At 41.5% G+C, this 21,385-nt stretch overlaps 3 protein-coding genes across 4 annotated transcripts in view; 2 read left to right on the top strand and 1 right to left on the bottom strand.

The window, feature by feature from the left end:
- LOC143006033 (uncharacterized) overlaps positions 1-21,385 on the top strand; it is a 201,465-nt gene that overhangs the window by 101,561 nt on the left and 78,519 nt on the right. Inside the window, exons 15-19 of the mRNA XM_076157354.1 lie at positions 1,090-1,263; positions 3,614-3,787; positions 6,187-6,360; positions 8,712-8,885; positions 11,235-11,408. Coding sequence (XP_076013469.1) covers positions 1,090-1,263; positions 3,614-3,787; positions 6,187-6,360; positions 8,712-8,885; positions 11,235-11,408 — 870 coding nt within the window. The remainder of the gene's footprint in view (positions 1-1,089; positions 1,264-3,613; positions 3,788-6,186; positions 6,361-8,711; positions 8,886-11,234; positions 11,409-21,385) is intronic.
- Positions 12,927-15,773, bottom strand: LOC143006054 (quinone oxidoreductase PIG3-like). Its single transcript, XM_076157394.1, has 4 exons — positions 14,156-15,773; positions 13,653-13,730; positions 13,366-13,539; positions 12,927-13,279 (listed from the first exon to the last, which is right to left on the bottom strand). Exons 2-4 carry the CDS (start codon positions 13,707-13,709, stop codon positions 12,995-12,997), a joined length of 516 nt encoding a protein of 171 aa, XP_076013509.1. The 5' UTR covers positions 13,710-13,730; positions 14,156-15,773; the 3' UTR covers positions 12,927-12,994.
- Positions 18,973-21,385, top strand: part of LOC143006038 (NLR family CARD domain-containing protein 3-like) — a 44,630-nt gene continuing 42,217 nt past the window's right edge. For both annotated transcript variants that reach the window (XM_076157373.1, XM_076157372.1), the window contains exons 1-4: positions 18,973-19,116; positions 19,848-19,981; positions 20,609-20,669; positions 21,109-21,242. In XM_076157373.1, coding sequence (XP_076013488.1) covers positions 18,988-19,116; positions 19,848-19,981; positions 20,609-20,669; positions 21,109-21,242 — 458 coding nt within the window. In that variant the 5' untranslated portion in view covers positions 18,973-18,987. The remainder of the gene's footprint in view (positions 19,117-19,847; positions 19,982-20,608; positions 20,670-21,108; positions 21,243-21,385) is intronic.

The raw sequence follows: 21,385 nt of genomic DNA on the forward strand, positions 1-21,385 counted from the left end.
TGGTAGCTAACCTCTTAGTAGCTAATCTCAGAGTGGAGATACACGGGCGTAAGTGGGATTTCATACTAAATTTGTGCTCTTATGTATTCAGACTTCATACTTAATTGAGGTGAGTTATGCAAACAAAGCATTGTTCCCCCTAAAACAGGAGCTTGTGCAGCTTTCTGGGATTCAGACTCATAACTTGAGTAATTTCTAGTTACGCTCACTGTTTGTCTGCTTCAAATGTGCCTGATGACATCCATACAGATGATTGCATGCATGATGTGATCACACAGGATCACCTGTATGGATGTCAGACAGGAAACCATTTACCGTCCTCGATTGGATGTTAACACGTTCAGGGGCCACATGCATTCAGAGATTACGATTGGACAAACAATCCAAATCCAATATAGAAGATCAATAACAAATCCCTGTTCCCTCTCTGTTGTCCATCACCTGTGTGCTTTCTGTCACCTCGCTTCAGCGCTGAAGCACAAAGGTGAAGCGGTGCGTCACAGTGTTTGTCTTCTGTTGCTGGGTTTCTAAATGTGCAATGTTTTCTAAATGTCCAAATATATCAGTGAGACCACCAGCAGACACTGAACGTGTCATTCTCTTCTCTTCCCAGTTTGGGTGAAACATGAATATGTGTTGCTGTGTTTATTCATCACTCTGTGTTCATAATAACACAAAACACAATCACACTGTGGTATTTGGTGTGATTCTAATGTTTATCACCTCGTTTGGCAGACGTCCTTGTAAACACACAGACAACATTGTAATTTCCAGTTGCTGATTGTGTTTCAGACTTTATCACAGTAAAAACACAACAAACTATTCAACTGCTGAGTTTGTGCAGCAAATATTGAAACTCAATTTACACCTGGAGTTTGACCTGATTAATGATCAATATGACTGTGATTATAATCAATTCATTTATTTAGAATATACTTCAGAAAACATAAAAGTGACCATCAGTGAAAGATAAGGCAGGTTAACACTTTTTATGAATTTACCAGCCCACACACACACACACACACACACACCTTCTTCCTTCCACTTGACCCTCAGCAGTGTTTTGTTGAAATCCTCCTCTATCTGCAGGCTGTATCACTGTCAGTTCTCAGATGAAGGCTGTGCTGCTCTGGTCTCAGCTCTGAGGTCCAACCCCTCCCATCTGAGAGAGCTGGAGCTGAGTGATAACGACCTGCAGGACTCAGGAGTGAAGCTGCTGTCTGAGTTTGTGGAGAGTCCAAACTGTAAACTGGAGATTCTGAGGTCAGTTCAACTCACCATGAATCCTCAAATGTTGTCTGTGGTCTTTATGTCCCTCAGATGAAGAGTCTTTTTCAGGGCTCTCCAACCTTTTTCACACCAGGAGCTTCTTTACTAAACTCAAAGTGGTCACTAGCACCTGGTGCACTTTTCTTGAATTTATAAACTGTTTAGTGAATATTTAAGAGCAGAAACATATAAAGTGCTCTGATGTGTTTTCATGTAACTGCTCATTAAAAGAATAGATGAATGATTTGGCACCAACAGTGGAATATATGTCAGTGTTTGCCACGACCCCTGATATGTAAACTCTGTTTGCTCACGCTGGGAAGCGTCTGCTTCTCTCTGAACTTCAGTCTCTCTCTCTTCTGCTCAAACGTGTGTTTTGGACGCCACTACAGCTCTCATATTGTTTCATCCACTTCAGCTTATTTCCATGTAAGTTGTGTTGTTTATGTGCTGCCACTGAATCACTTCCTCACTGTAGGCAGTGTAGGATGCTCTGTGTGCCATTTCTGCCTGCTGTCTTGGAGTGTGTGTGTGGATGATGGTGTGTGTGTGTGGCCTGGTGTTATGATCGGCAGGCGATCAAGTTGTTTTAATGTCAGACCCAGTTATGCTGAACACAGAAACCAGAACATGGAATCAGGTAGCAAACAGAATTTAATGAAGACTCAAACCCGTGATGAAGCTGGGAACATAAAGGCTGGGTGCTGCAGCTGGAGTCTCTGAACATGGAACGCTTAAAGAAGCCAGTGAATCCCAAAAACAGAATCCCGGAGCACAGAAAAAAACAAAAGGTCCACTCACTTAAACAAAACAGCGCAGCATGCAAAGTCCTACTAAAGGTCCCATGAACAAACGGATAACTAGACTGAAACAGAATTGACTAGTACTGAATAGTGAGTAGTGAGTATAGAGAGTACTCTGTGGCCAAGCATGGCTGGCTGACCTGGAACCTAAATACCACCACTGATGAGCGCTGAAATGGTGATCAGCTGTGTGGAATCAGAGGGCGGGAACAGGGATGAGGTAGCCATGCCCAGCCAGGAACTAACACAAGCATGAAAACAACAAATACAAAAACAGAGCGCCATCACGCACAGATCCTAACAGGTGTGTGCCAGCCGACTGAAGACTTTTTTGTGAGACCAGGCTTAGAGTCTCTACCTGAAGTGTTCTTGTGAAATAATGACTCCAAAACACAAAAACACTGTGGAAGCAAAAGAGGAAGACAGATGAACTCATTGATCAGCAGTAAGTAGTGATAGCATTAGGAGAGACGCCTCAGATAAGCCCACTAGAGCTTCTAGTCTCTCCTGCACTCTTTGGATGATTAATTGTCCTTTTCTGGTTTCATCCTGTTTCTAAGATTAAGATTGACACTTTATTCTGGTCATTTTGTATGCAATTCAGAAGCTGCGATTCTGCAGCTTTCTGGGATTCAGACTCATAACTTGAGTCATTTCTAGTTACGCTCACTGTTTGTCTGCTTCAAATGTGCCTGATGACATCCATACAGATGATTGCATGCAGGATGTGATCACACAGGATCACCTGTATGGATGTCAGACAGGAAACCATTTACCGTCCTCGATTGGATGTTAACACGTTCAGGGGCCGACATGCATTCAGAGATTACGATTGGACAAACAATCCAAATCCAATATAGAAGATCAATACCAAATCCCTGTTCCCTCTCTGTTGTCCATCACCTGTGTGCTTTCTGTCACCTCGCTTCAGCGCTGAAGCACAAAGGTGAAGCGGTGCGTCACAGTGTTTGTCTTCTGTTGCTGCGTTTCTAAATGTGCAATGTTTTCTAAATGTCCAAATATATCAGTGAGACCACCAGCAGACACTGAACGTGTCATTCTCTTCTCTTCCCAGTTTGGGTGAAACATGAATATGTGTTGCTGTGTTTATTCATCACTCTGTGTTCATAATAACACAAAACACAATCACACTGTGGTATTTGGTGTGATTCTAATGTTTATCACCTCGTTTGGCAGACGTCCTTGTAAACACACAGACAACATTGTAATTTCCAGTTGCTGATTGTGTTTCAGACTTTATCACAGTAAAAACACAACAAACTATTCAACTGCTGAGTTTGTGCAGCAAATATTGAAACTCAATTTACACCTGGAGTTTTACCTGATTAATGTTGAATATGACTGTGATTATAATCAATTCATTTATTTAGAATATACTTCAGAAAACATAAAAGTGACCATCAGTGAAAGATCAAGCAGGTTAACACTTTTTATGAATTTACCAGCCCACACACACACACACACACACCTTCCTTCCACTTGACCCTCAGCAGTGTTTTGCTGAAATCCTCTCTCTGCAGGCTGAGACACTGTCAGATCTCAGTTGAAGGCTGTGCTGCTCTGGCCTCAGCTCTGAAGTCCAACCCCTCCCATCTGAGAGAGCTGGAGCTGAGTGATAACGACCTGCAGGACTCAGGAGTGAAGCTGCTGTCTGAGTTTGTGGAGAGTCCAAACTGTAAACTGGAGATTCTGAGGTCAGTTCAACTCACCATGAATCCTCAAATGTTGTCTGTGGTCTTTATGTCCCTCAGATGAAGAGTCTTTTTCAGGGCTCTCCAACCATTTTCACACCAGGAGCCTCTTTTCAAAACTCAAAGTGGTCACTAGCACCTGGTGCACTTTTCTTGAATTTATAAACTGTTTTTTGAATATTTAAGAGCAGAAACATATAAAGTGCTCTGATGTGTTTTCATGTAACTGCTCATTAAAAGAATAGATGAATGATTTGACACCAACAGTGGAATATATGTCAGTGTTTGCCACGACCCCTGATATGTAAACTCTGTTTGCTCACGCTGGGAAGCGTCTGCTTCTCTCTGAACTTCAGTCTCTCTCTCTTCTGCTCAAACGTGTGTTTTGGACGCCACTACAGCTCTCATATTGTTTCATCCACTTCAGCTTATTTCCATGTAAGTTGTGTTGTTTATGTGCTGCCACTGAATCACTTCCTCACTGTAGGCAGTGTAGGATGCTCTGTGTGCCATTTCTGCCTGCTGTCTTGGAGTGTGTGTGGATGATGGTGTGTGTGTGTGTGTGTGGCCTGGTGTTATGATCAGCAGGCGATCAAGTTGTTTTAATGTCAGACCCAGTTATGCTGAACACAGAAACCAGAACATGGAATCAGGTAGCAAACAGAATTTAATGAAGACTCAAACCCGTGATGAAGCTGGGAACATAAAGGCTGGGTGCTGCAGCTGGAGTCTCTGAACATGGAACGCTTAAAGAAGCCAGTGAATCCCAAAAACAGAATCCCGGAGCACAGGAAAAACAAAAGGTCCACTCACTTAAACAAAACAGCGCAGCATGCAAAGTCCTACTAAAGGTCCCATGAACAAACGGATAACTAGACTGAAACAGAATTGACTAGTACTGAATAGTGAGTAGTGAGTATAGAGAGTACTCTGTGGCCAAGCATGGCTGGCTGACCTGGAACCTAAATACCACCACTGATGAGCGCTGAAATGGTGATCAGCTGTGTGGAATCAGAGGGCGGGAACAGGGATGAGGTAGCCATGCCCAGCCAGGAACTAACACAAGCATGAAAACAACAAATACAAAAACAGAGCGCCATCACGCACAGATCCTAACAGGTGTGTGCCTGTTGATTGAAGACTTTTTTGTGAGACCAGGCTTTGAGTCTCTACCTGAAGTCTTCTTGTGAAATAATGACTCCAAAACACAAAAACACTGTGGAAGCTAAAGAGGAAGACAGATGAACTCATTGATCAGCAGTAAGTAGTGATAGCATTAGGAGAGACGCCTCAGATAAGCCCACTAGAGCTTCTAGTCTCTCCTGCACTCTTTGGATGATTAATTGTCCTTTTCTGGTTTCATCCTGTTTTTAAGATTAAGATTAAGATTAAGACACTTTATTCTGGTCATTTTGCATGCAATTCAGAAGCTGTGATTCTGCAGCTTTCTGGGATTCAGACTCATAACTTGAGTCATTTCTAGTTACGCTCACTGTTTGTCTGCTTCAAATGTGCCTGATGACATCCATACAGATGATTGCATGCAGGATGTGATCACACAGGATCACCTGTATGGATGTCAGACAGGAAACCATTTACCGTCCTCGATTGGATGTTAACACGTTCAGGGGCCGACATGCATTCAGAGATTACGATTGGACAAACAATCCAAATCCAATATAGAAGATCAATAACAAATCCCTGTTCCCTCTCTGCTGTCCATCACCTGTGTGCTTTCTGTCACCTCGCTTCAGCGCTGAAGCACAAAGGTGAAGCGGTGCATCACAGTGTTTGTCTTCTGTTGCTGCGTTTCTAAATGTGCAATGTTTTCTAAATGTCCAAATATATCAGTGAGACCACCAGCAGACACTGAACGTGTCATTCTTTTCTCTTCCCAGTTTGGGTGAAACATGAATATGTGTTGCTGTGTTTATTCATCACTCTGTGTTCATAATAACACAAAACACAATCACACTGTGGTATTTGGTGTGATTCTAATGTTTATCACCTCGTTTGGCAGACGTCCTTGTAAACACACAGACAACATTGTAATTTCCAGTTGCTGATTGTGTTTCAGACTTTATCACAGTAAAAACACAACAAACTATTCAACTGCTGAGTTTGTGCAGCAAATATTGAAACTCAATTTACACCTGGAGTTTGACCTGATTAATGTTGAATATGACTGTGATTATAATCAATTCATTTATTTAGAATATACTTCAGAAAACATAAAAGTGACCATCAGGGAAAGATCAAGAAGGTTAACACTTTTTATGAATTTACCAGCCCACACACACACACACACACACACACACACACACACACACACACACACACACACCTTCTTCCTTCCACTTGACCCTCAGCAGTGTTTTGTTGAAATCCTCCTCTCTCTGCAGGCTGAGCTGGTGTCAGATCTCAGATGAAGGCTGTGCTGCTCTGGTCTCAGCTCTGAAGTCCAACCCCTCCCATCTGAGAGAGCTGGGGCTGAGTTATAACAAGCTGCAGGATTCAGGAGTGAAGCTGCTGTCTGAGTTTGTGGAGAGTCTAAACTGTAAACTGGAGATTCTGAGGTCAGTTCAACTCACCATGAATCCTCAAATGTTGTCTGTGGTCTTTATGTCCCTCAGATGAAGAGTCTTTTTCAGGGCTCTCCAACCTTTTTCACACCAGGAGCTTCTTTTCAAAACTCAAAGTGGTCACTAGCACCTGGTGCACTTTTCTTGAATTTATAAACTGTTTTGTGAATATTTAAGAGCAGAAACATATAAAGAGCTCTGATGTGTTTTCATGTAACTGCTCATTAAAAGAATAGATGAATGATTTGTCACCAACAGTGGAATATATGTCAGTGTTTGCCACGACCCCTGATATGTAAACTCTGTTTGCTCACGCTGGGAAGCGTCTGCTTCTCTCTGAACTTCAGTCTCTCTCTCTTCTGCTCAAACGTGTATTTTGGACGCCACTACAGCTCTCATATTGTTTCATCCACTTCAGCTTATTTCCATGTAAGTTGTGTTGTTTATGTGCTGCCACTGAATCACTTCCTCACTGTAGGCAGTGTAGGATGCTCTGTGTGCCATTTCTGCCTGCTGTGCTGGAGTGTGTGTGGATGATGGTGTGTGTGTGTGGCCTGGTGTTATGATCGGCAGGCGATCAAGTTGTTTTAATGTCAGACCCAGTTATGCTGAACACAGAAACCAGAACATGGAATCAGGTAGCAAACAGAATTTAATGAAGACTCAAACCCGTGATGAAGCTGGGAACATAAAGGCTGGGTGCTGCAGCTGGAGTCTCTGAACATGGAACGCTTAAAGAAGCCAGTGAATCCCAAAAACAGAATCCCGGAGCACAGGAAAAACAAAAGGTCCACTCACTTAAACAAAACAGCGCAGCATGCAAAGTCCTACTAAAGGTCCCATGAACAAACGGATCACTAGACTGAAACAGAATTGACTAGTACTGAATATTGAGTAGTGAGTAAAGAGAGTACTCTGTGGCCAAGCATGGCTGGCTGACCTGGAACCTAAATACCACCACTGATGAGCGCTGAAATGGTGATCAGCTGTGTGGAATCAGAGGGCGGGAACAGGGATGAGGTAGCCATGCCCAGCCAGGAACTAACACAAGCATGAAAACAACAAATACAAAAACAGAGCGCCATCACGCACAGATCCTAACAGGTGTGTGCCAGCCGATTGAAGACTTTTTTGTGAGACCAGGCTTTGAGTCTCTACCTGAAGTCTTCTTGTGAAATAATGACTCCAAAACACAAAAACACTGTGGAAGCTAAAGAGGAAGACAGATGAACTCATTGATCAGCAGTAAGTAGTGATAGCATTAGGAGAGACGCCTCAGATAAGCCCACTAGAGCTTCTAGTCTCTCCTGCACTCTTTGGATGATTAATTGTCCTTTTCTGGTTTCATCCTGTTTCTAAGATTAAGATTGACACTTTATTCTGGTCATTTTGCATGCAATTCAGAAGCTGCGATTCTGCAGCTTTCTGGGATTCAGACTCATAACTTGAGTCATTTCTAGTTACGCTCACTGTTTGTCTGCTTCAAATGTGCCTGATGACATCCATACAGATGATTGCATGCAGGATGTGATCACACAGGATCACCTGTATGGATGTCAGACAGGAAACCATTTACCGTCCTCGATTGGATGTTAACACGTTCAGGGGCCGACATGCATTCAGAGATTACGATTGGACAAACAATCCAAATCCAATATAGAAGATCAATAACAAATCCCTGTTCCCTCTCAGCTGTCCATCACCTGTGTGCTTTCTGTCACCTCGCTTCAGCGCTGAAGCACAAAGATGAAGCGGTGCGTCACAGTGTTTGTCTTCTGTTGCTGGGTTTCTAAATGTGCAATGTTTTCTAAATGTCCAAATATATCAGTGAGACCACCAGCAGACACTGAACGTGTCATTCTCTTCTCTTCCCAGTTTGGGTGAAACATGAATATGTGTTGCTGTGTTTATTCATCACTCTGTGTTCATAATAACACAAAACACAATCACACTGTGGTATTTGGTGTGATTCTAATGTTTATCACCTCGTTTGGCAGACGTCCTTGTAAACACACAGACAACATTGTAATTTCCAGTTGCTGATTGTGTTTCAGACTTTATCACAGTAAAAACACAACAAACTATTCAACTGCTGAGTTTGTGCAGCAAATATTGAAACTCAATTTACACCTGGAGTTTTACCTGATTAATGTTGAATATGACTGTGATTATAATCAATTCATTTATTTAGAATATACTTCAGAAAACATAAAAGTGACCATCAGTGAAAGATCAAGCAGGTTAACACTTTTTATGAATTTACCAGCCCACACACACACACACACACCTTCTTCCTTCCACTTAACCCTCAGCAGTGTTTTGTTGAAATCCTCCTCTATCTGCAGGCTGCATAGCTGTCAGATCTCAGATGAAGGCTGTGCTGCTCTGGTCTCAGCTCTGAAGTCCAACCCCTCCCATCTAAGAGAGCTGAAGCTGAGTGATAACAAGCTGCAGGATTCAGGAGTGAAGCTGCTGTCTGAGTTTGTGGAGAGTCCAAACTGTAAACTGGAGATTCTGAGGTCAGTTCAACTCACCATGAATCCTCAAATGTTGTCTGTGGTCTTTATGTCCCTCAGAGTCTTTTTCAGGGCTCTCCAACCTTTTTCACACCAGGAGCTTCTTTACTAAACTCAAAGTTGTCACTAGCACCTGGTGCACTTTTCTTGAATTTATAAACTGTTTTGTGAATATTTAAGAGCAGAAACATATAAAGTGCTCTGATGTGTTTTCATGTTACTGCTCATTAAAAGAATAGATGAATGATTCGTCACCAACAGTGGAATATATGTCAGTGTTTGCCACGACCCCTGATATGTAAACTCTGTTTACTCACGCTGGGAAGCGTCTGCTTCTCTCTGAACTTCAGTCTCTCTCTCTTTTCTGCTCAAACGTGTGTTTTGGACGCCACTACAGCTCTCATATTGTTTCATCCACTTCAGCTTATTTCCGTGTAAGTTGTGTTGTTTATGTGCTGCCACTGAATCACTTCCTCACTGTAGGCAGTGTAGGATGCTCTGTGTGCCATTTCTGCCTGCTGTGCTGGAGTGTGTGTGGATGATGGTGTGTGTGTGTGGCCTGGTGTTATGATCGGCAGGCGATCAAGTTGTTTTAATGTCAGACCCAGTTATGCTGAACACAGAAACCAGAACATGGAATCAGGTAGCAAACAGAATTTAATGAAGACTCAAACCCGTGATGAAGCTGGGAACATAAAGGCTGGGTGCTGCAGCTGGAGTCTCTGAACATGGAACGCTTAAAGAAGCCAGTGAATCCCAAAAACAGAATCCCGGAGCACAGGAAAAACAAAAGGTTCACTCACTTAAACAAAACAGCGCAGCATGCAAAGTCCTACTAAAGGTCCCATGAACAAACGGATAACTAGACTGAAACAGAATTGACTAGTACTGAATAGTGAGTAGTGAGTATAGAGAGTACTCTGTGGCCAAGCATGGCTGGCTGACCTGGAACCTAAATACCACCACTGATGAGCGCTGAAATGGTGATCAGCTGTGTGGAATCAGAGGGCGGGAACAGTGATGAGGTAGCCATGCCCAGCCAGGAACTAACACAAGCATGAAAACAACAAATACAAAAACAGAGCGCCATCACGCACAGATCCTAACAGGTGTGTGCCAGCCGATTGAAGACTTTTTTGTGAGACCAGGCTTAGAGTCTCTACCTGAAGTCTTCTTGTGAAATAATGACTCCAAAACACAAAAACACTGTGGAAGCTAAAGAGGAAGACAGATGAACTCATTGATCAGCAGTAAGTAGTGATAGCATTAGGAGAGACGCCTCAGATAAGCCCACTAGAGCTTCTAGTCTCTCCTGCACTCTTTGGATGATTAATTGTCCTTTTCTGGTTTCATCCTGTTTCTTAGATTAAGATTGACACTTTATTCTGGTCATTTTGCATGCAATTCAGAAGCTGCCATTCTGCAGCTTTCTGGGATTCAGACTCATAACTTGAGTCATTTCTAGTTACGCTCACTGTTTGTCTGCTTCAAATGTGCCCGATGACATCCATACAGATGATTGCATGCATGATGTGATCACACAGGATCACCTGTATGGATGTCAGACAGGAAACCATTTACCGTCCTCGATTGGATGTTAACACGTTCAGGGGCCGACATGCATTCAGAGATTACGATTGGACAAACAATCCAAATCCAATATAGAAGATCAATAACAAATCCCTGTTCCCTCTCTGTTGTCCATCACCTGTGTGCTTTCTGTCACCTCGCTTCAGCGCTGAAGCACAAAGGTGAAGCGGTGCGTCACAGTGTTTGTCTTCTGTTGCTGGGTTTCTAAATGTGCAATGCTTTCTAAATGTCCAAATATATCAGTGAGACCACCAGCAGACACTGAACGTGTCATTCTCTTCTCTTCCCAGTTTGGGTGAAACATGAATATGTGTTGCTGTGTTTATTCATCACTCTGTGTTCATAATAACACAAAACACAATCACACTGTGGTATTTGGTGTGATTCTAATGTTTATCACCTCGTTTGGCAGACGTCCTTGTAAACACACAGACAACATTGTAATTTCCAGTTGCTGATTGTGTTTCAGACTTTATCACAGTAAAAACACAACAAACTATTCAACTGCTGAGTTTGTGCAGCAAATATTGAAACTCAATTTACACCTGGAGTTTTACCTGATTAATGTTGAATATGACTGTGATTATAATCAATTCATTTATTTAGAATATACTTCAGAAAACATAAAAGTGACCATCAGTGAAAGATCAAGCAGGTTAACACTTTTTATGAATTTACCAGCCCACACACACACACACACACATCTTCTTCCTTCCACTTGACCCTCAGCAGTGTTTTGCTGAAATCCTCCTCTCTCTGCAGGCTGTATCACTGTCAGTTCTCAGTTGAAGGCTGTGCTGCTCTGGCCTCAGCTCTGAAGTCCAACCCCTCCCATCTGAGAGAGCTGGAGCTGAGTGAGAACAAGCTGCAAGACTCAGGAGTGAAGCTGCTGTCTGAGTTTGTGGAGAGTCCAAACTGTAAACTGGAGATTCTGAGGTCAGTTCAACTCACCATGAATCCTCAAATGTTGTCTGTGGTCTTTATGTCCCTCAGATGAAGTGTGTGTGTGTGTGTGTGTGTGTGTGTGTGTGTGTGTGTGTGTGTGTGTGTGTGTGTGTGTGTGTGTGTGTGTGTGTGTGTGTGTGTGTGTGTGTGTGTGTGTGTGTGTGTGTGTGTGTGTGTGTGTGTTTATGATCCATGGCATCACACAGACGGTTTGTAGAAACTGCACCTTAAAATGAGTTGGCGAATCTCCTCAGCAGTGTTTTGTTGAAATCCTCCTCTCCAGGCTGGAACGCTGTCAGATCTCAGATGAAGGCTGTGCTGCTCTGGTCTCAGCTCTGAAGTCCAACCCCTCCTTTCTGAGAGAGCTGCAGCTGTATGGAAACAAGCTGCAGGACTCAGGAGTGAAGCTGCTGCCTGATCTTCAGCAGAGTCCAAAACATAGACTGGAGACTCTGAGGTCAGGAGAGTTTCAGTCAGCTGATTGTGTTTCAGCAGTTTAGTGTTAAACACAGTTAGTATCAGAGCAAAGGTCCAGTGTTTCCTTGTAAAGCTCAGTCATTAGCAGCTGCAGCTTTCCACTGTGAAGCCGTGAGAGCAGAATGCTGACAGGATTGGACACAAAGACAGAGAGACACACAACAGTCAGCCAATCAGATCAGCCAGTAACTTGTTGTGATCATGTGTGTGAGCTGACATGAAGACGACTGTTGTTGTTATTGTTGTTGTTTGTCTCTACAGCGCATAAACGTGGACTAAAGCTGACAACCTGACAGAAAGTGAGTATTCAGGTGGTGATCATCATTTATCAATACTCTGTTTTATTGACAAACTTTTTTTTTCAAACTTACATATCTGTACATTTTCTGTCATTGAAGAAGAAACAGTTCACATAACAAATCCACAAAATAAAGTTCTGATTGGTATAAATGTTATTAGGTGGTAAAATGGGTAAAATCCTAGAATCATGTTTGCTGTGTCTTCTTCTCTCCAGCAGATGGCGCTCAACTGTACGTGTGAGACGGTAGAGAAACATGGATCAGTAGACAGAAGACAACAGAGGAACACATGAATCCTGACTCTGGACATTTCAGATTTTGATAACATTTGCTTTGATGGTTGTCATTATTGAAAAATACTTTATGTCAGAGGTTAAGAGAGTAAACTGCCCCAACAGGAATAGTGCAGGTTTCCCCTTTATGCTGCTGTAACACCAGCATTTCCCCTTACTGCTGTCGTGCCACACGGCCGTGCAAAGACTAATTGGGAGCAGTGAAGCTCAAACAGGAAACTTAATCAAAGTTCCAAGCTTCTAAACAACTTAACATAACAACATTTTCAGACTGTGCTTAAAATGTATCAGGGGCCAATAAAATATATACTTGATATTCTCCTATAAGAATAGGGGCATGAATAACTGTTGACTATAGATTGTCCATTTACATAAGCTGATTGAAACTATTGCTAAATCAATTTTTGAGCCTGGTTAGCTGCCAACCTTTTTCCAACAAGTTTCTTTATGTCCATACATTGTGGAAAACCAAGTTAATCCATTACACTGAGCATTTCTTCAGCTGTTGCTATATTGTAGCTATACCTATGAGGTCCAGTAGTTGAAACGCAGTGAGCCAAGTCTCTGGAATTGCAGCAGCTTGACAGAATGTGAGATTTGAAGGAACGGACATGAGCAGCTCCTCAGGCACGGCAACGTATTCTGCATATCCTCCTCCACTGAGCAAGGTCATGACCCTGTCATCGGGCTTCCAGCCTCTTTTCAGACCTGGACCAAGAGCAGCTACGGTACCGGCTGCTTCCAAGCCAATGATCTCACTCTCACCTGGGGGAGGCGGGTACAGGCCTCGCCGCTATCAAACACAGATATCAAACTTGTTACCATTAAGCTTAGTTGAGTCAAGTTGTACAGTCTGTGAGAATGTAAAATGTACTTTACCTGTAGTAAATCAGCTCTGTTGAGGGCAGTTGCATGAACTTTAATTAGGACTTGTCCATCTTTAGGCTGAGGTGCCGGGATAGTCCGCAGCAGCAGATTCTCTGGACCTCCTGGTGCATCAACACACACTGCTCGCATCATCTTCACAAAGCTAGAGCAGCATCTATGCCTGATCTGGAAAAGAAAGTGAACAGAAAAAAAACGTTGCTGACACTACAGAAGACAGCGGCGATGTAACCTGTGGCCATTTTCTGAAAGCTTTTACATTTGCTGTTATAAACACTCACTGTCTGGCAGGCGTTTCCCAGGAAAGATCCACTGGCATGCAGGAGGAAGTGATGCATTTGTAGTTCCAGCAGTGGTTACTGTGGTTTGTTTGAAATAAATGAAATGAATGAAAAGAATGGGATAGTTACCATGTATGTGAACAGATTAAAGAGAAGACCTGTCTGAATACTACATGGCCCATAATCCATCTCTGTCTCAAAGGGTGCTTTGCTCCATAAGTGTAAATGTCTGTATTCCAATGTTTGTTCCAGCAGCAAATATACTGCTCTTCTTCAACAAAGCCAAATGTGATGAGATTTAGAGGGGAAAGATGGAGGGAGAAAAGCAGAACAGCAGAGCAGAGACACAAAGGAGAAGTAGTAGCAGTTATGGAAGATCTCAGTATTGATTTGACAGAGAATGAGTTGAAAAATGCAAAGGGTTCCATAGCTATAGAAGACAGCAGGTGTGTTAGCAGTGAACCATCCTGTTATGCAGGTGTTAAAGTTAGAAATAAACTCACCGGCAGAATGAATTAAGTGTCAAAACCTCAAAGGCTGTCAGAGGAATGTGTGATTTTATGGGAAGTTGTCTGTTTCTGAGTTTCACTTTGTGGGAGGGAGGACTTTAATGTTTAAACAGACAGACTTCCTGCTGGTTTTTAAAGGATTCATCTAACCTGCTCCAGAAAATGTGAAACAAAGTACTGCAGTGTATTCTTTTATCTGAACTAAATATTGTATAAACTAAAATGATTTTTTGCATTGTCAACACAATAGATTCCAAACAGTGATAGAAAAACAGTCTCTAACAACATACAAAGGCCAAAATAACAATAACAAAAGAAACTTGCAATTACCAGACTGACTGACTTATTGGTAAATCTATATTTCTTCATATTAGCATATACGGTATTGGCGTATATGTCTACACATATGGATTGTTTTTGCTGTGTCTATTTGAACCTCCTTTAACTTAATTCAATTTTAAATAGTGATTACATCATTCAATTTCAAGTGAATGTTAAGGTTCAAGGCACAATACTGTTTCATTTCTGATAATGTCCTTTATTTTACTGTAAAAACAAATAGCCTTAAAATGTTTGTCATTTGTTTGTGTTAAAAACGATCAAACAATATGTTGCCACTAAATGTCCAATAGCAGTAAGAAGAAAAAAGTAGGATGGGCCTCAAAGATCCTGCGCTCTCTAGTCCCTAACAATCCTCTCCACTGGCCTTCAAACACAATAGGATATTATATTCCACACACTGACATAGCCATAGCAGCAAAGACTCTGATGCCAACACAACCCTCTGAGCAAAGCTACACATAAATCAGGTTAGAAACTGGCATGGCTTTCATTTGAAATGTATTGGTGTAGCAAAGTGAAACATTACTGATAAGAGAGTAAAAAAGACACATTTCTTGCTTTAGCCCTTGGACATAATGGATCAAAGGTACAGGAGACCTACATGCGTGCTACAAAAGGACATAAGAGTGATGAACCGAAAGGAAGACACAGATCTGCAGCATAAACTAAACCTGTTGGACAAACAGTACAGGTACACTTGCAAAGTGTTACAACAGAGGAAAGACTCGCTGGTACAGCAACAGAGGAGCGTAAAGGTCATTAAATTATGTGAACCCAAAGCTATCGTCAAAGTAGCTATGGAAGAGATCGACGGACGAAAAAGTTCAGAGAGACCGTTCAGGGGTATCGACACCTCGGATGGAGCCAGATTCTATTCCAGCAAAACCCAAAGTCCTGATGGAGGATGTGAGCAGGCGGGACAGAGGCGGTCCATATCGGCGCCAGTCAACCCCACCAGATCGGTGAGGCACCGAGGCTCCATCAGGTGGAACGTGTCTCTCATGCAGCTGAAAAATATCGCAACCATTGACTCCATATCACAGAAGGAACTGGCCAGGCAGCAGCAGCAAGCCAGGGAAGAGATGGAGAGGCTAAAGCAGCTTCAGAGGGAAACTTTACACAACAGGGTTAAAGCCTTTATAGAACATCTCAGGTGACCACACAGACAGAAAGGGACTATTCCTGCAACCACCCTAGACCAACTGGAGAGTTTGAACTGGTTGAACCCCGCTTCCCGGTTGCTTTATTTTGGATAACATGTAAAGTATAATGCATGCAATCTTTCATGTCCGATGACACTAAACGATATCCTTCATCCTCCTCATGGTTGCTAAAGCTGTGTGCACTGGAGCGTCCTGGAGCAGGCTGCAGTGCTTCTTCCACTGCGGGGAATCAGAGAGCTCCTCATCTACAAAACAAACACAGCACAGGATGAATGAGACATTTAGATATGATGAAGTTGAATATTTATGTGATGGAGGCCTTTGTGCCTTTTGACATTTATATTTTCTACATGTGGTCTTATATAAAACGATGGATGGATGTAATACAATGAGAATAGTGAGAAGCTATAAATGTGATAACTTAGTGGATGATGTAATTCAACAGATCTTTATTTAACATTACTGTTGAAGAAATCATTACATCATTATAATTATTATTTAATCTGACATGAACAGAAAATATGTCCAAGGCTTTGTATTACCTCATCAGTTTTGTATTAAAGTAATAAAATCAATATTGCATCATTGTACAATATGTTGCCACAGTAACTATTCTGGGGGTTAAGATCGGATCCCTTGTGTTACAGATTCTATTCTCTATGAAACAGGTTCTTTTCCTGAACCGCTAGGTGGCAGCACATTCCTTTAAATCCCAGGTTCTTAATCTGGACCAGTGGTCCATGGATGGAATTCAGGTGGTCCATGAAGGTCAGATACAAATGTAACTTTTATATTCACTATATTTATATACTAAGTTGTTCTATTTCTGTCAGTTATATATACCAGATGCACACGGTCAGGTGACATCCGGTTTTGACTTCTAGACTGAATAAAGGTTTCCCATTCAAGATGCACCCTGCCACTCCTTATAGCACTGCTGACTGCTCTGGTGACCTATGTTTACCATCTAAGTTGCTTGCATCATTCTCTGAACAACTGCATCTCTATATGAAGTGCTTATTTCTCATTTCCCACAGTTAATCACAGCTTGTGAATATTCTCATATACCTTTAAGGCTTAACTGAGGCCGTAATATCTTCAAATATTTACCTTTTCCTAAATAAAGTTGGATTGTGGATTCATATCTTTTCCTTGCTGAGATAGACTGTATCAGTGATGAAGACCATGCCAAAGTTGACCTTATTGACCTGAGGACAAAGGAAATGTTACAAAATGAATTAAACTCAAAGAGCCCTGGAGAATTCTGGTGTGCAGTGACAATGAATGAATGAATAATGAAAAGTGGAAATCGATTGGATGTCAAAGATGACTCCACAGTTTCATCTTCTTATTCAAGCCAAACAACAACCTTTTCATTGAAATGAACATTTGAGCATAAAGATTTTTTTTTTTTTAATTTGGAGTGGCCATCAATTTACACTGTATGAGGCAATGAATGTTCTATCAAATAAAGTCAATTTATTGCATTCAAAGTTGTGGTTATGTGCCTTTCTCTAGGGAGGGGGTCAATAACTTTCACCAGATTCTCAAAACAGTCCACGACTCAAAAAAGGTAAAGAACTGCTGCTTTGAATTATTCATTTATAGTGGAAGAAAAATCAGCCCGGATTCAGCTTAGAAACATGCAACTTATATTGGTGACAGCACTGTGTGTGATTTAGTCTATTCCTGTATATTTCTATAGCTACCTTTTTGAAATTCATCACACTGAATAAGAGAGTGATCAGAGAGTGTTTGCTGTAAAATACAACTACTGTATCAAAATGTGTCAATCAAGTTTACGGTTGACAAAAAACGCAGCAGTCTTCCACAAAGTATAATCAACATCAGTCAGGCCTTGACACATGAAACCATCTAAGTCTGTTTATAAATCTCATTTTCTCTGAACTGTGTGTATTCATAGTTTTTTGAGTAGAACTCTAAAGGATTATACCTCAATTTAAGAATTTTAGATAAACGCTGTAAAAAGCAGAAAGAAATTATTACGAGGCAAATGTGTGATTCTTTATTTCTTTAAATTGTATGGTTTTTTAATTGTCCTCTTCAACTCATCAGTATTGTCCACTGGGCTGAAAGGTGAAGCGTTTACTCTTTTTTGTGAAGAGCTCAAGACTACAAAGTTTAAGCACGCATTGCAAACCTTCAGCTTCCCCTGACATAACCAATAAAGCTCGACTTAATTAAAGCCACAGTTGAGAAATTCTTGTTATAATGACGATGGGGATAATATTTTAGCTAGACACCCTACAACTTCAGCTGAAGGGGGAGGGATCTGCACAACAAGGAAATAGAGGAGGTGGGTGACGGCTCAAAGAGCATGTTCAGGAGGTCCAGCACTGCCTCTCACATTGATGAAGATGGGAGGAGAAGAGTTCTGCCCCCACTCATTGCCAGCTTGTGCAACATGATGCTGGGCCGGGTGCAGATCACTCTACTGCACATCCATTGATTTGGGAGTATCAGGAACTGGCTGCTTTCATTGATCAGGTGGCAGGTGCACTGTGGGTCCACGTCAGTTCACTTCAGTTGATGTTTGTGGTTTGGACAGTAGGTGGTGCTGCTGCACAAACACGGAGCTCAGACTCCAACATAAGGAAACTCTCCTAAACCAACATGGAAGAACATCAACAAAGGCTTTTGTTGCTTTAATTGAATTGAACTTTTTATTTAGCTTTCAATGGGAATTATATAAATACTTACATTTGCTCTCTCTCTCTCTCTCTCTCTCTCTCTCTCTCTCTCTCTCTCTCTCTCTCTCTCTCTCTCTCTCTCTCTCTCTCTCTCTCTGTCTGTCTGTCTCTCTCTCACACACACACATTGACAGGCGAATGAAGAACATGTGATTTCCAGTAAATGTAAAAGTGGGAGGAGCTCATGACAGGCTTTCGGTTTTGCAGTAACAGATAACACGTAGCCATTTTATTTTAGGCTCCTGTACAAGATGGACGACCAGAAGGCGGAAAAAAGAGGACGTTTGTGAGTGACAGCAGGGTGAGTGATACTGCAAAATGCTTATTAATACTGACAGCCTGTGATGGGATAGATGTAGAATGGCGGATTGGTACAGAAAGAGGGTAAGCTGTGCGTTCCTCTTACCACAAAAGCAATGAAGGTGAAAGTGAAAGTAAGTTTGACTGAAAGAATGGAAGGAGAGAAAGATTAATGTCACTTTGAACTGTGTTGCGCTTTGGTGTTTTTGCGTTCTTGTGTCAAGTATTGTATATTGTGTATTGAAGAATCGTTCTGATATTCTTCTGCGTGTTTGTTTGTGGTGAATCAAGAGGAAAAGTTGAGGCAAAGATGAACTGGAATCTTCAGGAGAGCTTTACTGGAATAAGACTTCGGACAGCGCTGGTTCCAACTCTCGCATGCATCAAAGAAGGACAATCAAATATCTCCGTGCTTCCCTATTTATCCCGCATATACAGGGTGTTTACATAATATTCTAATTCACTGATGACAATGTAGTTTAACTGTTATCTATTGGTCAGCCAGCTTCAAGAGGGGCAGCGCTTAGATTCAAATCTGAGGGATGAACAGATGTCTGTGGGGGAAAGTAGAATTCTCTTTGTGTAAATTAAAGAACAACAGTATAGTGTAATTAGCCCTTTGATCTGAAGAAGCTCCCCCTGACTGCCCGTCCATGCAAACCCCCTCTCTTCCTTCTTCCTGACCACAGATGTTTGAAGCTTTGATAAAGTGATACAGTGACCTCTTCACCTATTGGCAGATATGTGTTATCTAGCCCTCCTGGAGAGTGAAGCTGTAAATGCTTGTATGTATTACTCCATCTCCAGACGTTCCCGGAGCCAGCCATTTGGTTACTTGTACTATATCAACTTTAGTTACTGCATTTACTTATATGTGTTGACATTATTTGTTATATTCCAACACAAGTCAAGTGAACTTTATTTGTAAAGCCCAATATCAGAGAGAGAGAGAGAGAGAGAGAGAGAGAGTGTAGTGCAGTCTTATCATTGAGGCTCTCTCTCTCTCTCCTGGGGCAGTAGTTCATGCAGGTACTTAGGGGAGCAGTTCAGTTAAGCTGATGATATTCTGTGTGTGTGTGTGTGTGTGTGTGCATGTGCGTGCGTGTTCTATTCTATTCTTTGAGAGCTTTTTGTGTCTGAAATGTTTTTTCCTGTTTGACTAAAATCCAGAAGATGAGTGTTTGCATGGATGAAGAGGAGGATGGAACAGAATCTGCTGCATCAGGCTGTGTGTCCATGAAGAGTGACAGGTCCATGAGAAAGCCTCCAGTATTCAGTGAGGGACCTGGACCCTCAGACACAAAGTAAGAGCTCTGTTTATCTGTTACAGGAATTCTCCTGCATTGGGAATTCTTTGGTTGCTGCCAAAATCTTCTCTGTCTGTGAAAACATAAACATGAGGAAAAGTTTTTTTTTATTGTAGTTTTTATTTGTATTGTATTTTATTTAAGTCAAGTGATAAAGATTTATAAACATAGAAAAGGTCATACATAGAATTTAAGAAGAAGAAGAAAAAAACTTAAGACACAAGTGATCTGTCTATTAATCTATCCTGCTACTTACTTTATTAAGAACGAGGTCCAGCTCCAGCAGAAGACAACCATCTGCTGCTCCATCTGCTGCTCTATTTACAATGTTACAGTCATTTATTTAAGGATAGATAGATAGATAGATAGATAGATAGATAGATAGATAGATAGATAGATAGATAACTTATCAAAGTCAATATATTCTATGGAATGCATATGAGTATGAACTTATTGATTTTCATTATTTTATGTGTTACTGTACCATGTTAGTCTCTGTTTGTTGTTTGTTTGTAAATAAGTTGATGATAGCTCTGTATTAACTCACCAAAATAGATCCATGCAAGTATGTGGCTATGAGATTTGTATCATTGCAGCAGCAAACATGCAGCCATTTTATTTCAGGCTCCTTCACGAGGTGGACGACCAGAAGGAGGAACAGAAGAAGTTGGTGAGTGACAGCAGGGTGAGTGATATTACAACATGCTTATTTATACTGACAGTCTGTGATAAGACCAAATCCAGGTAAAATGGCAGATACAGAAGAGTGGGTATTGATTGATTTACTGCTGTTATCCATTATCCACTATCCATTTATGTTGTTGCTGTTATGGATCATTTCCTCTTTCCTCTTGAGTAATGTGAAGTAGTTATAAAAAGTGTGAGAGCTGCAGACAAAGACAAAAAAGTGTAAGTTTGACTGAAGGAATAGAAGCAGATAAAGATAAAGAGAGAAAGAAAGAGAGAGAGAGACAGACAGACAGACAGAGAGAGCGAGAGAATAGTGCAGTCTTATCATTGAGGCTCTCTGTGTGTGTGTGTGTGTGTTGTGTGTGTTGTGTGTGTTCTATTCTTTGAGAGTTTTTTGTGTCTGAAATGTTTTTTCCTGTTTGACTAAAATCCAGCAGATGAGTGTTTGCATGGATGAAGAGGAGGATGGAACAGGATCTGCTGCATCAGGCTGTGTGTCCATGAAGAGTGACTGGTCCATGGATAACCCTCCAGTATTCAGTGAGGGACCTGGACCCTCAGGCACAAAGTAAGAGCTCTGTTTATCTGTTACAGGAATTCTCCTGCATTGGGAATTCTTTGGTTGCTGCCAAAATCTTCTCTGTCTGTGTGAAAACATAAACATGATGAACATTTTTTTTTAATTGTTGTTCACACAAAAGTCAACTGATG

Source organism: Genypterus blacodes, unplaced genomic scaffold (genome assembly GCF_046128005.1).
Source record: "Genypterus blacodes isolate CSIRO-AG114 ecotype Tasmania unplaced genomic scaffold, CSIRO-AGI_Gbla_v1 ptg000073l_1, whole genome shotgun sequence".
Lineage (NCBI taxonomy): Eukaryota > Metazoa > Chordata > Actinopteri > Ophidiiformes > Ophidiidae > Genypterus > Genypterus blacodes.

Bases quoted from the DNA above. Each gene is read 5' to 3' on its own strand.
- LOC143006054 (XM_076157394.1), bottom strand. From the start codon at position 13,709: ATGCATCACTTCCTCCTGCATGCCAGTGGATCTTTCCTGGGAAACGCC. The intron at 13,540-13,652 runs GTGAGTGTTTAT...TTTCTTTTCCAG, and splicing joins TGGGAAACGCCTGCCAGACA to ATCAGGCATAGATGCTGCTC. The intron at 13,280-13,365 runs GTAAAGTACATT...TGTGTTTGATAG, and splicing joins ACAGAGCTGATTTACTACAG to CGGCGAGGCCTGTACCCGCC.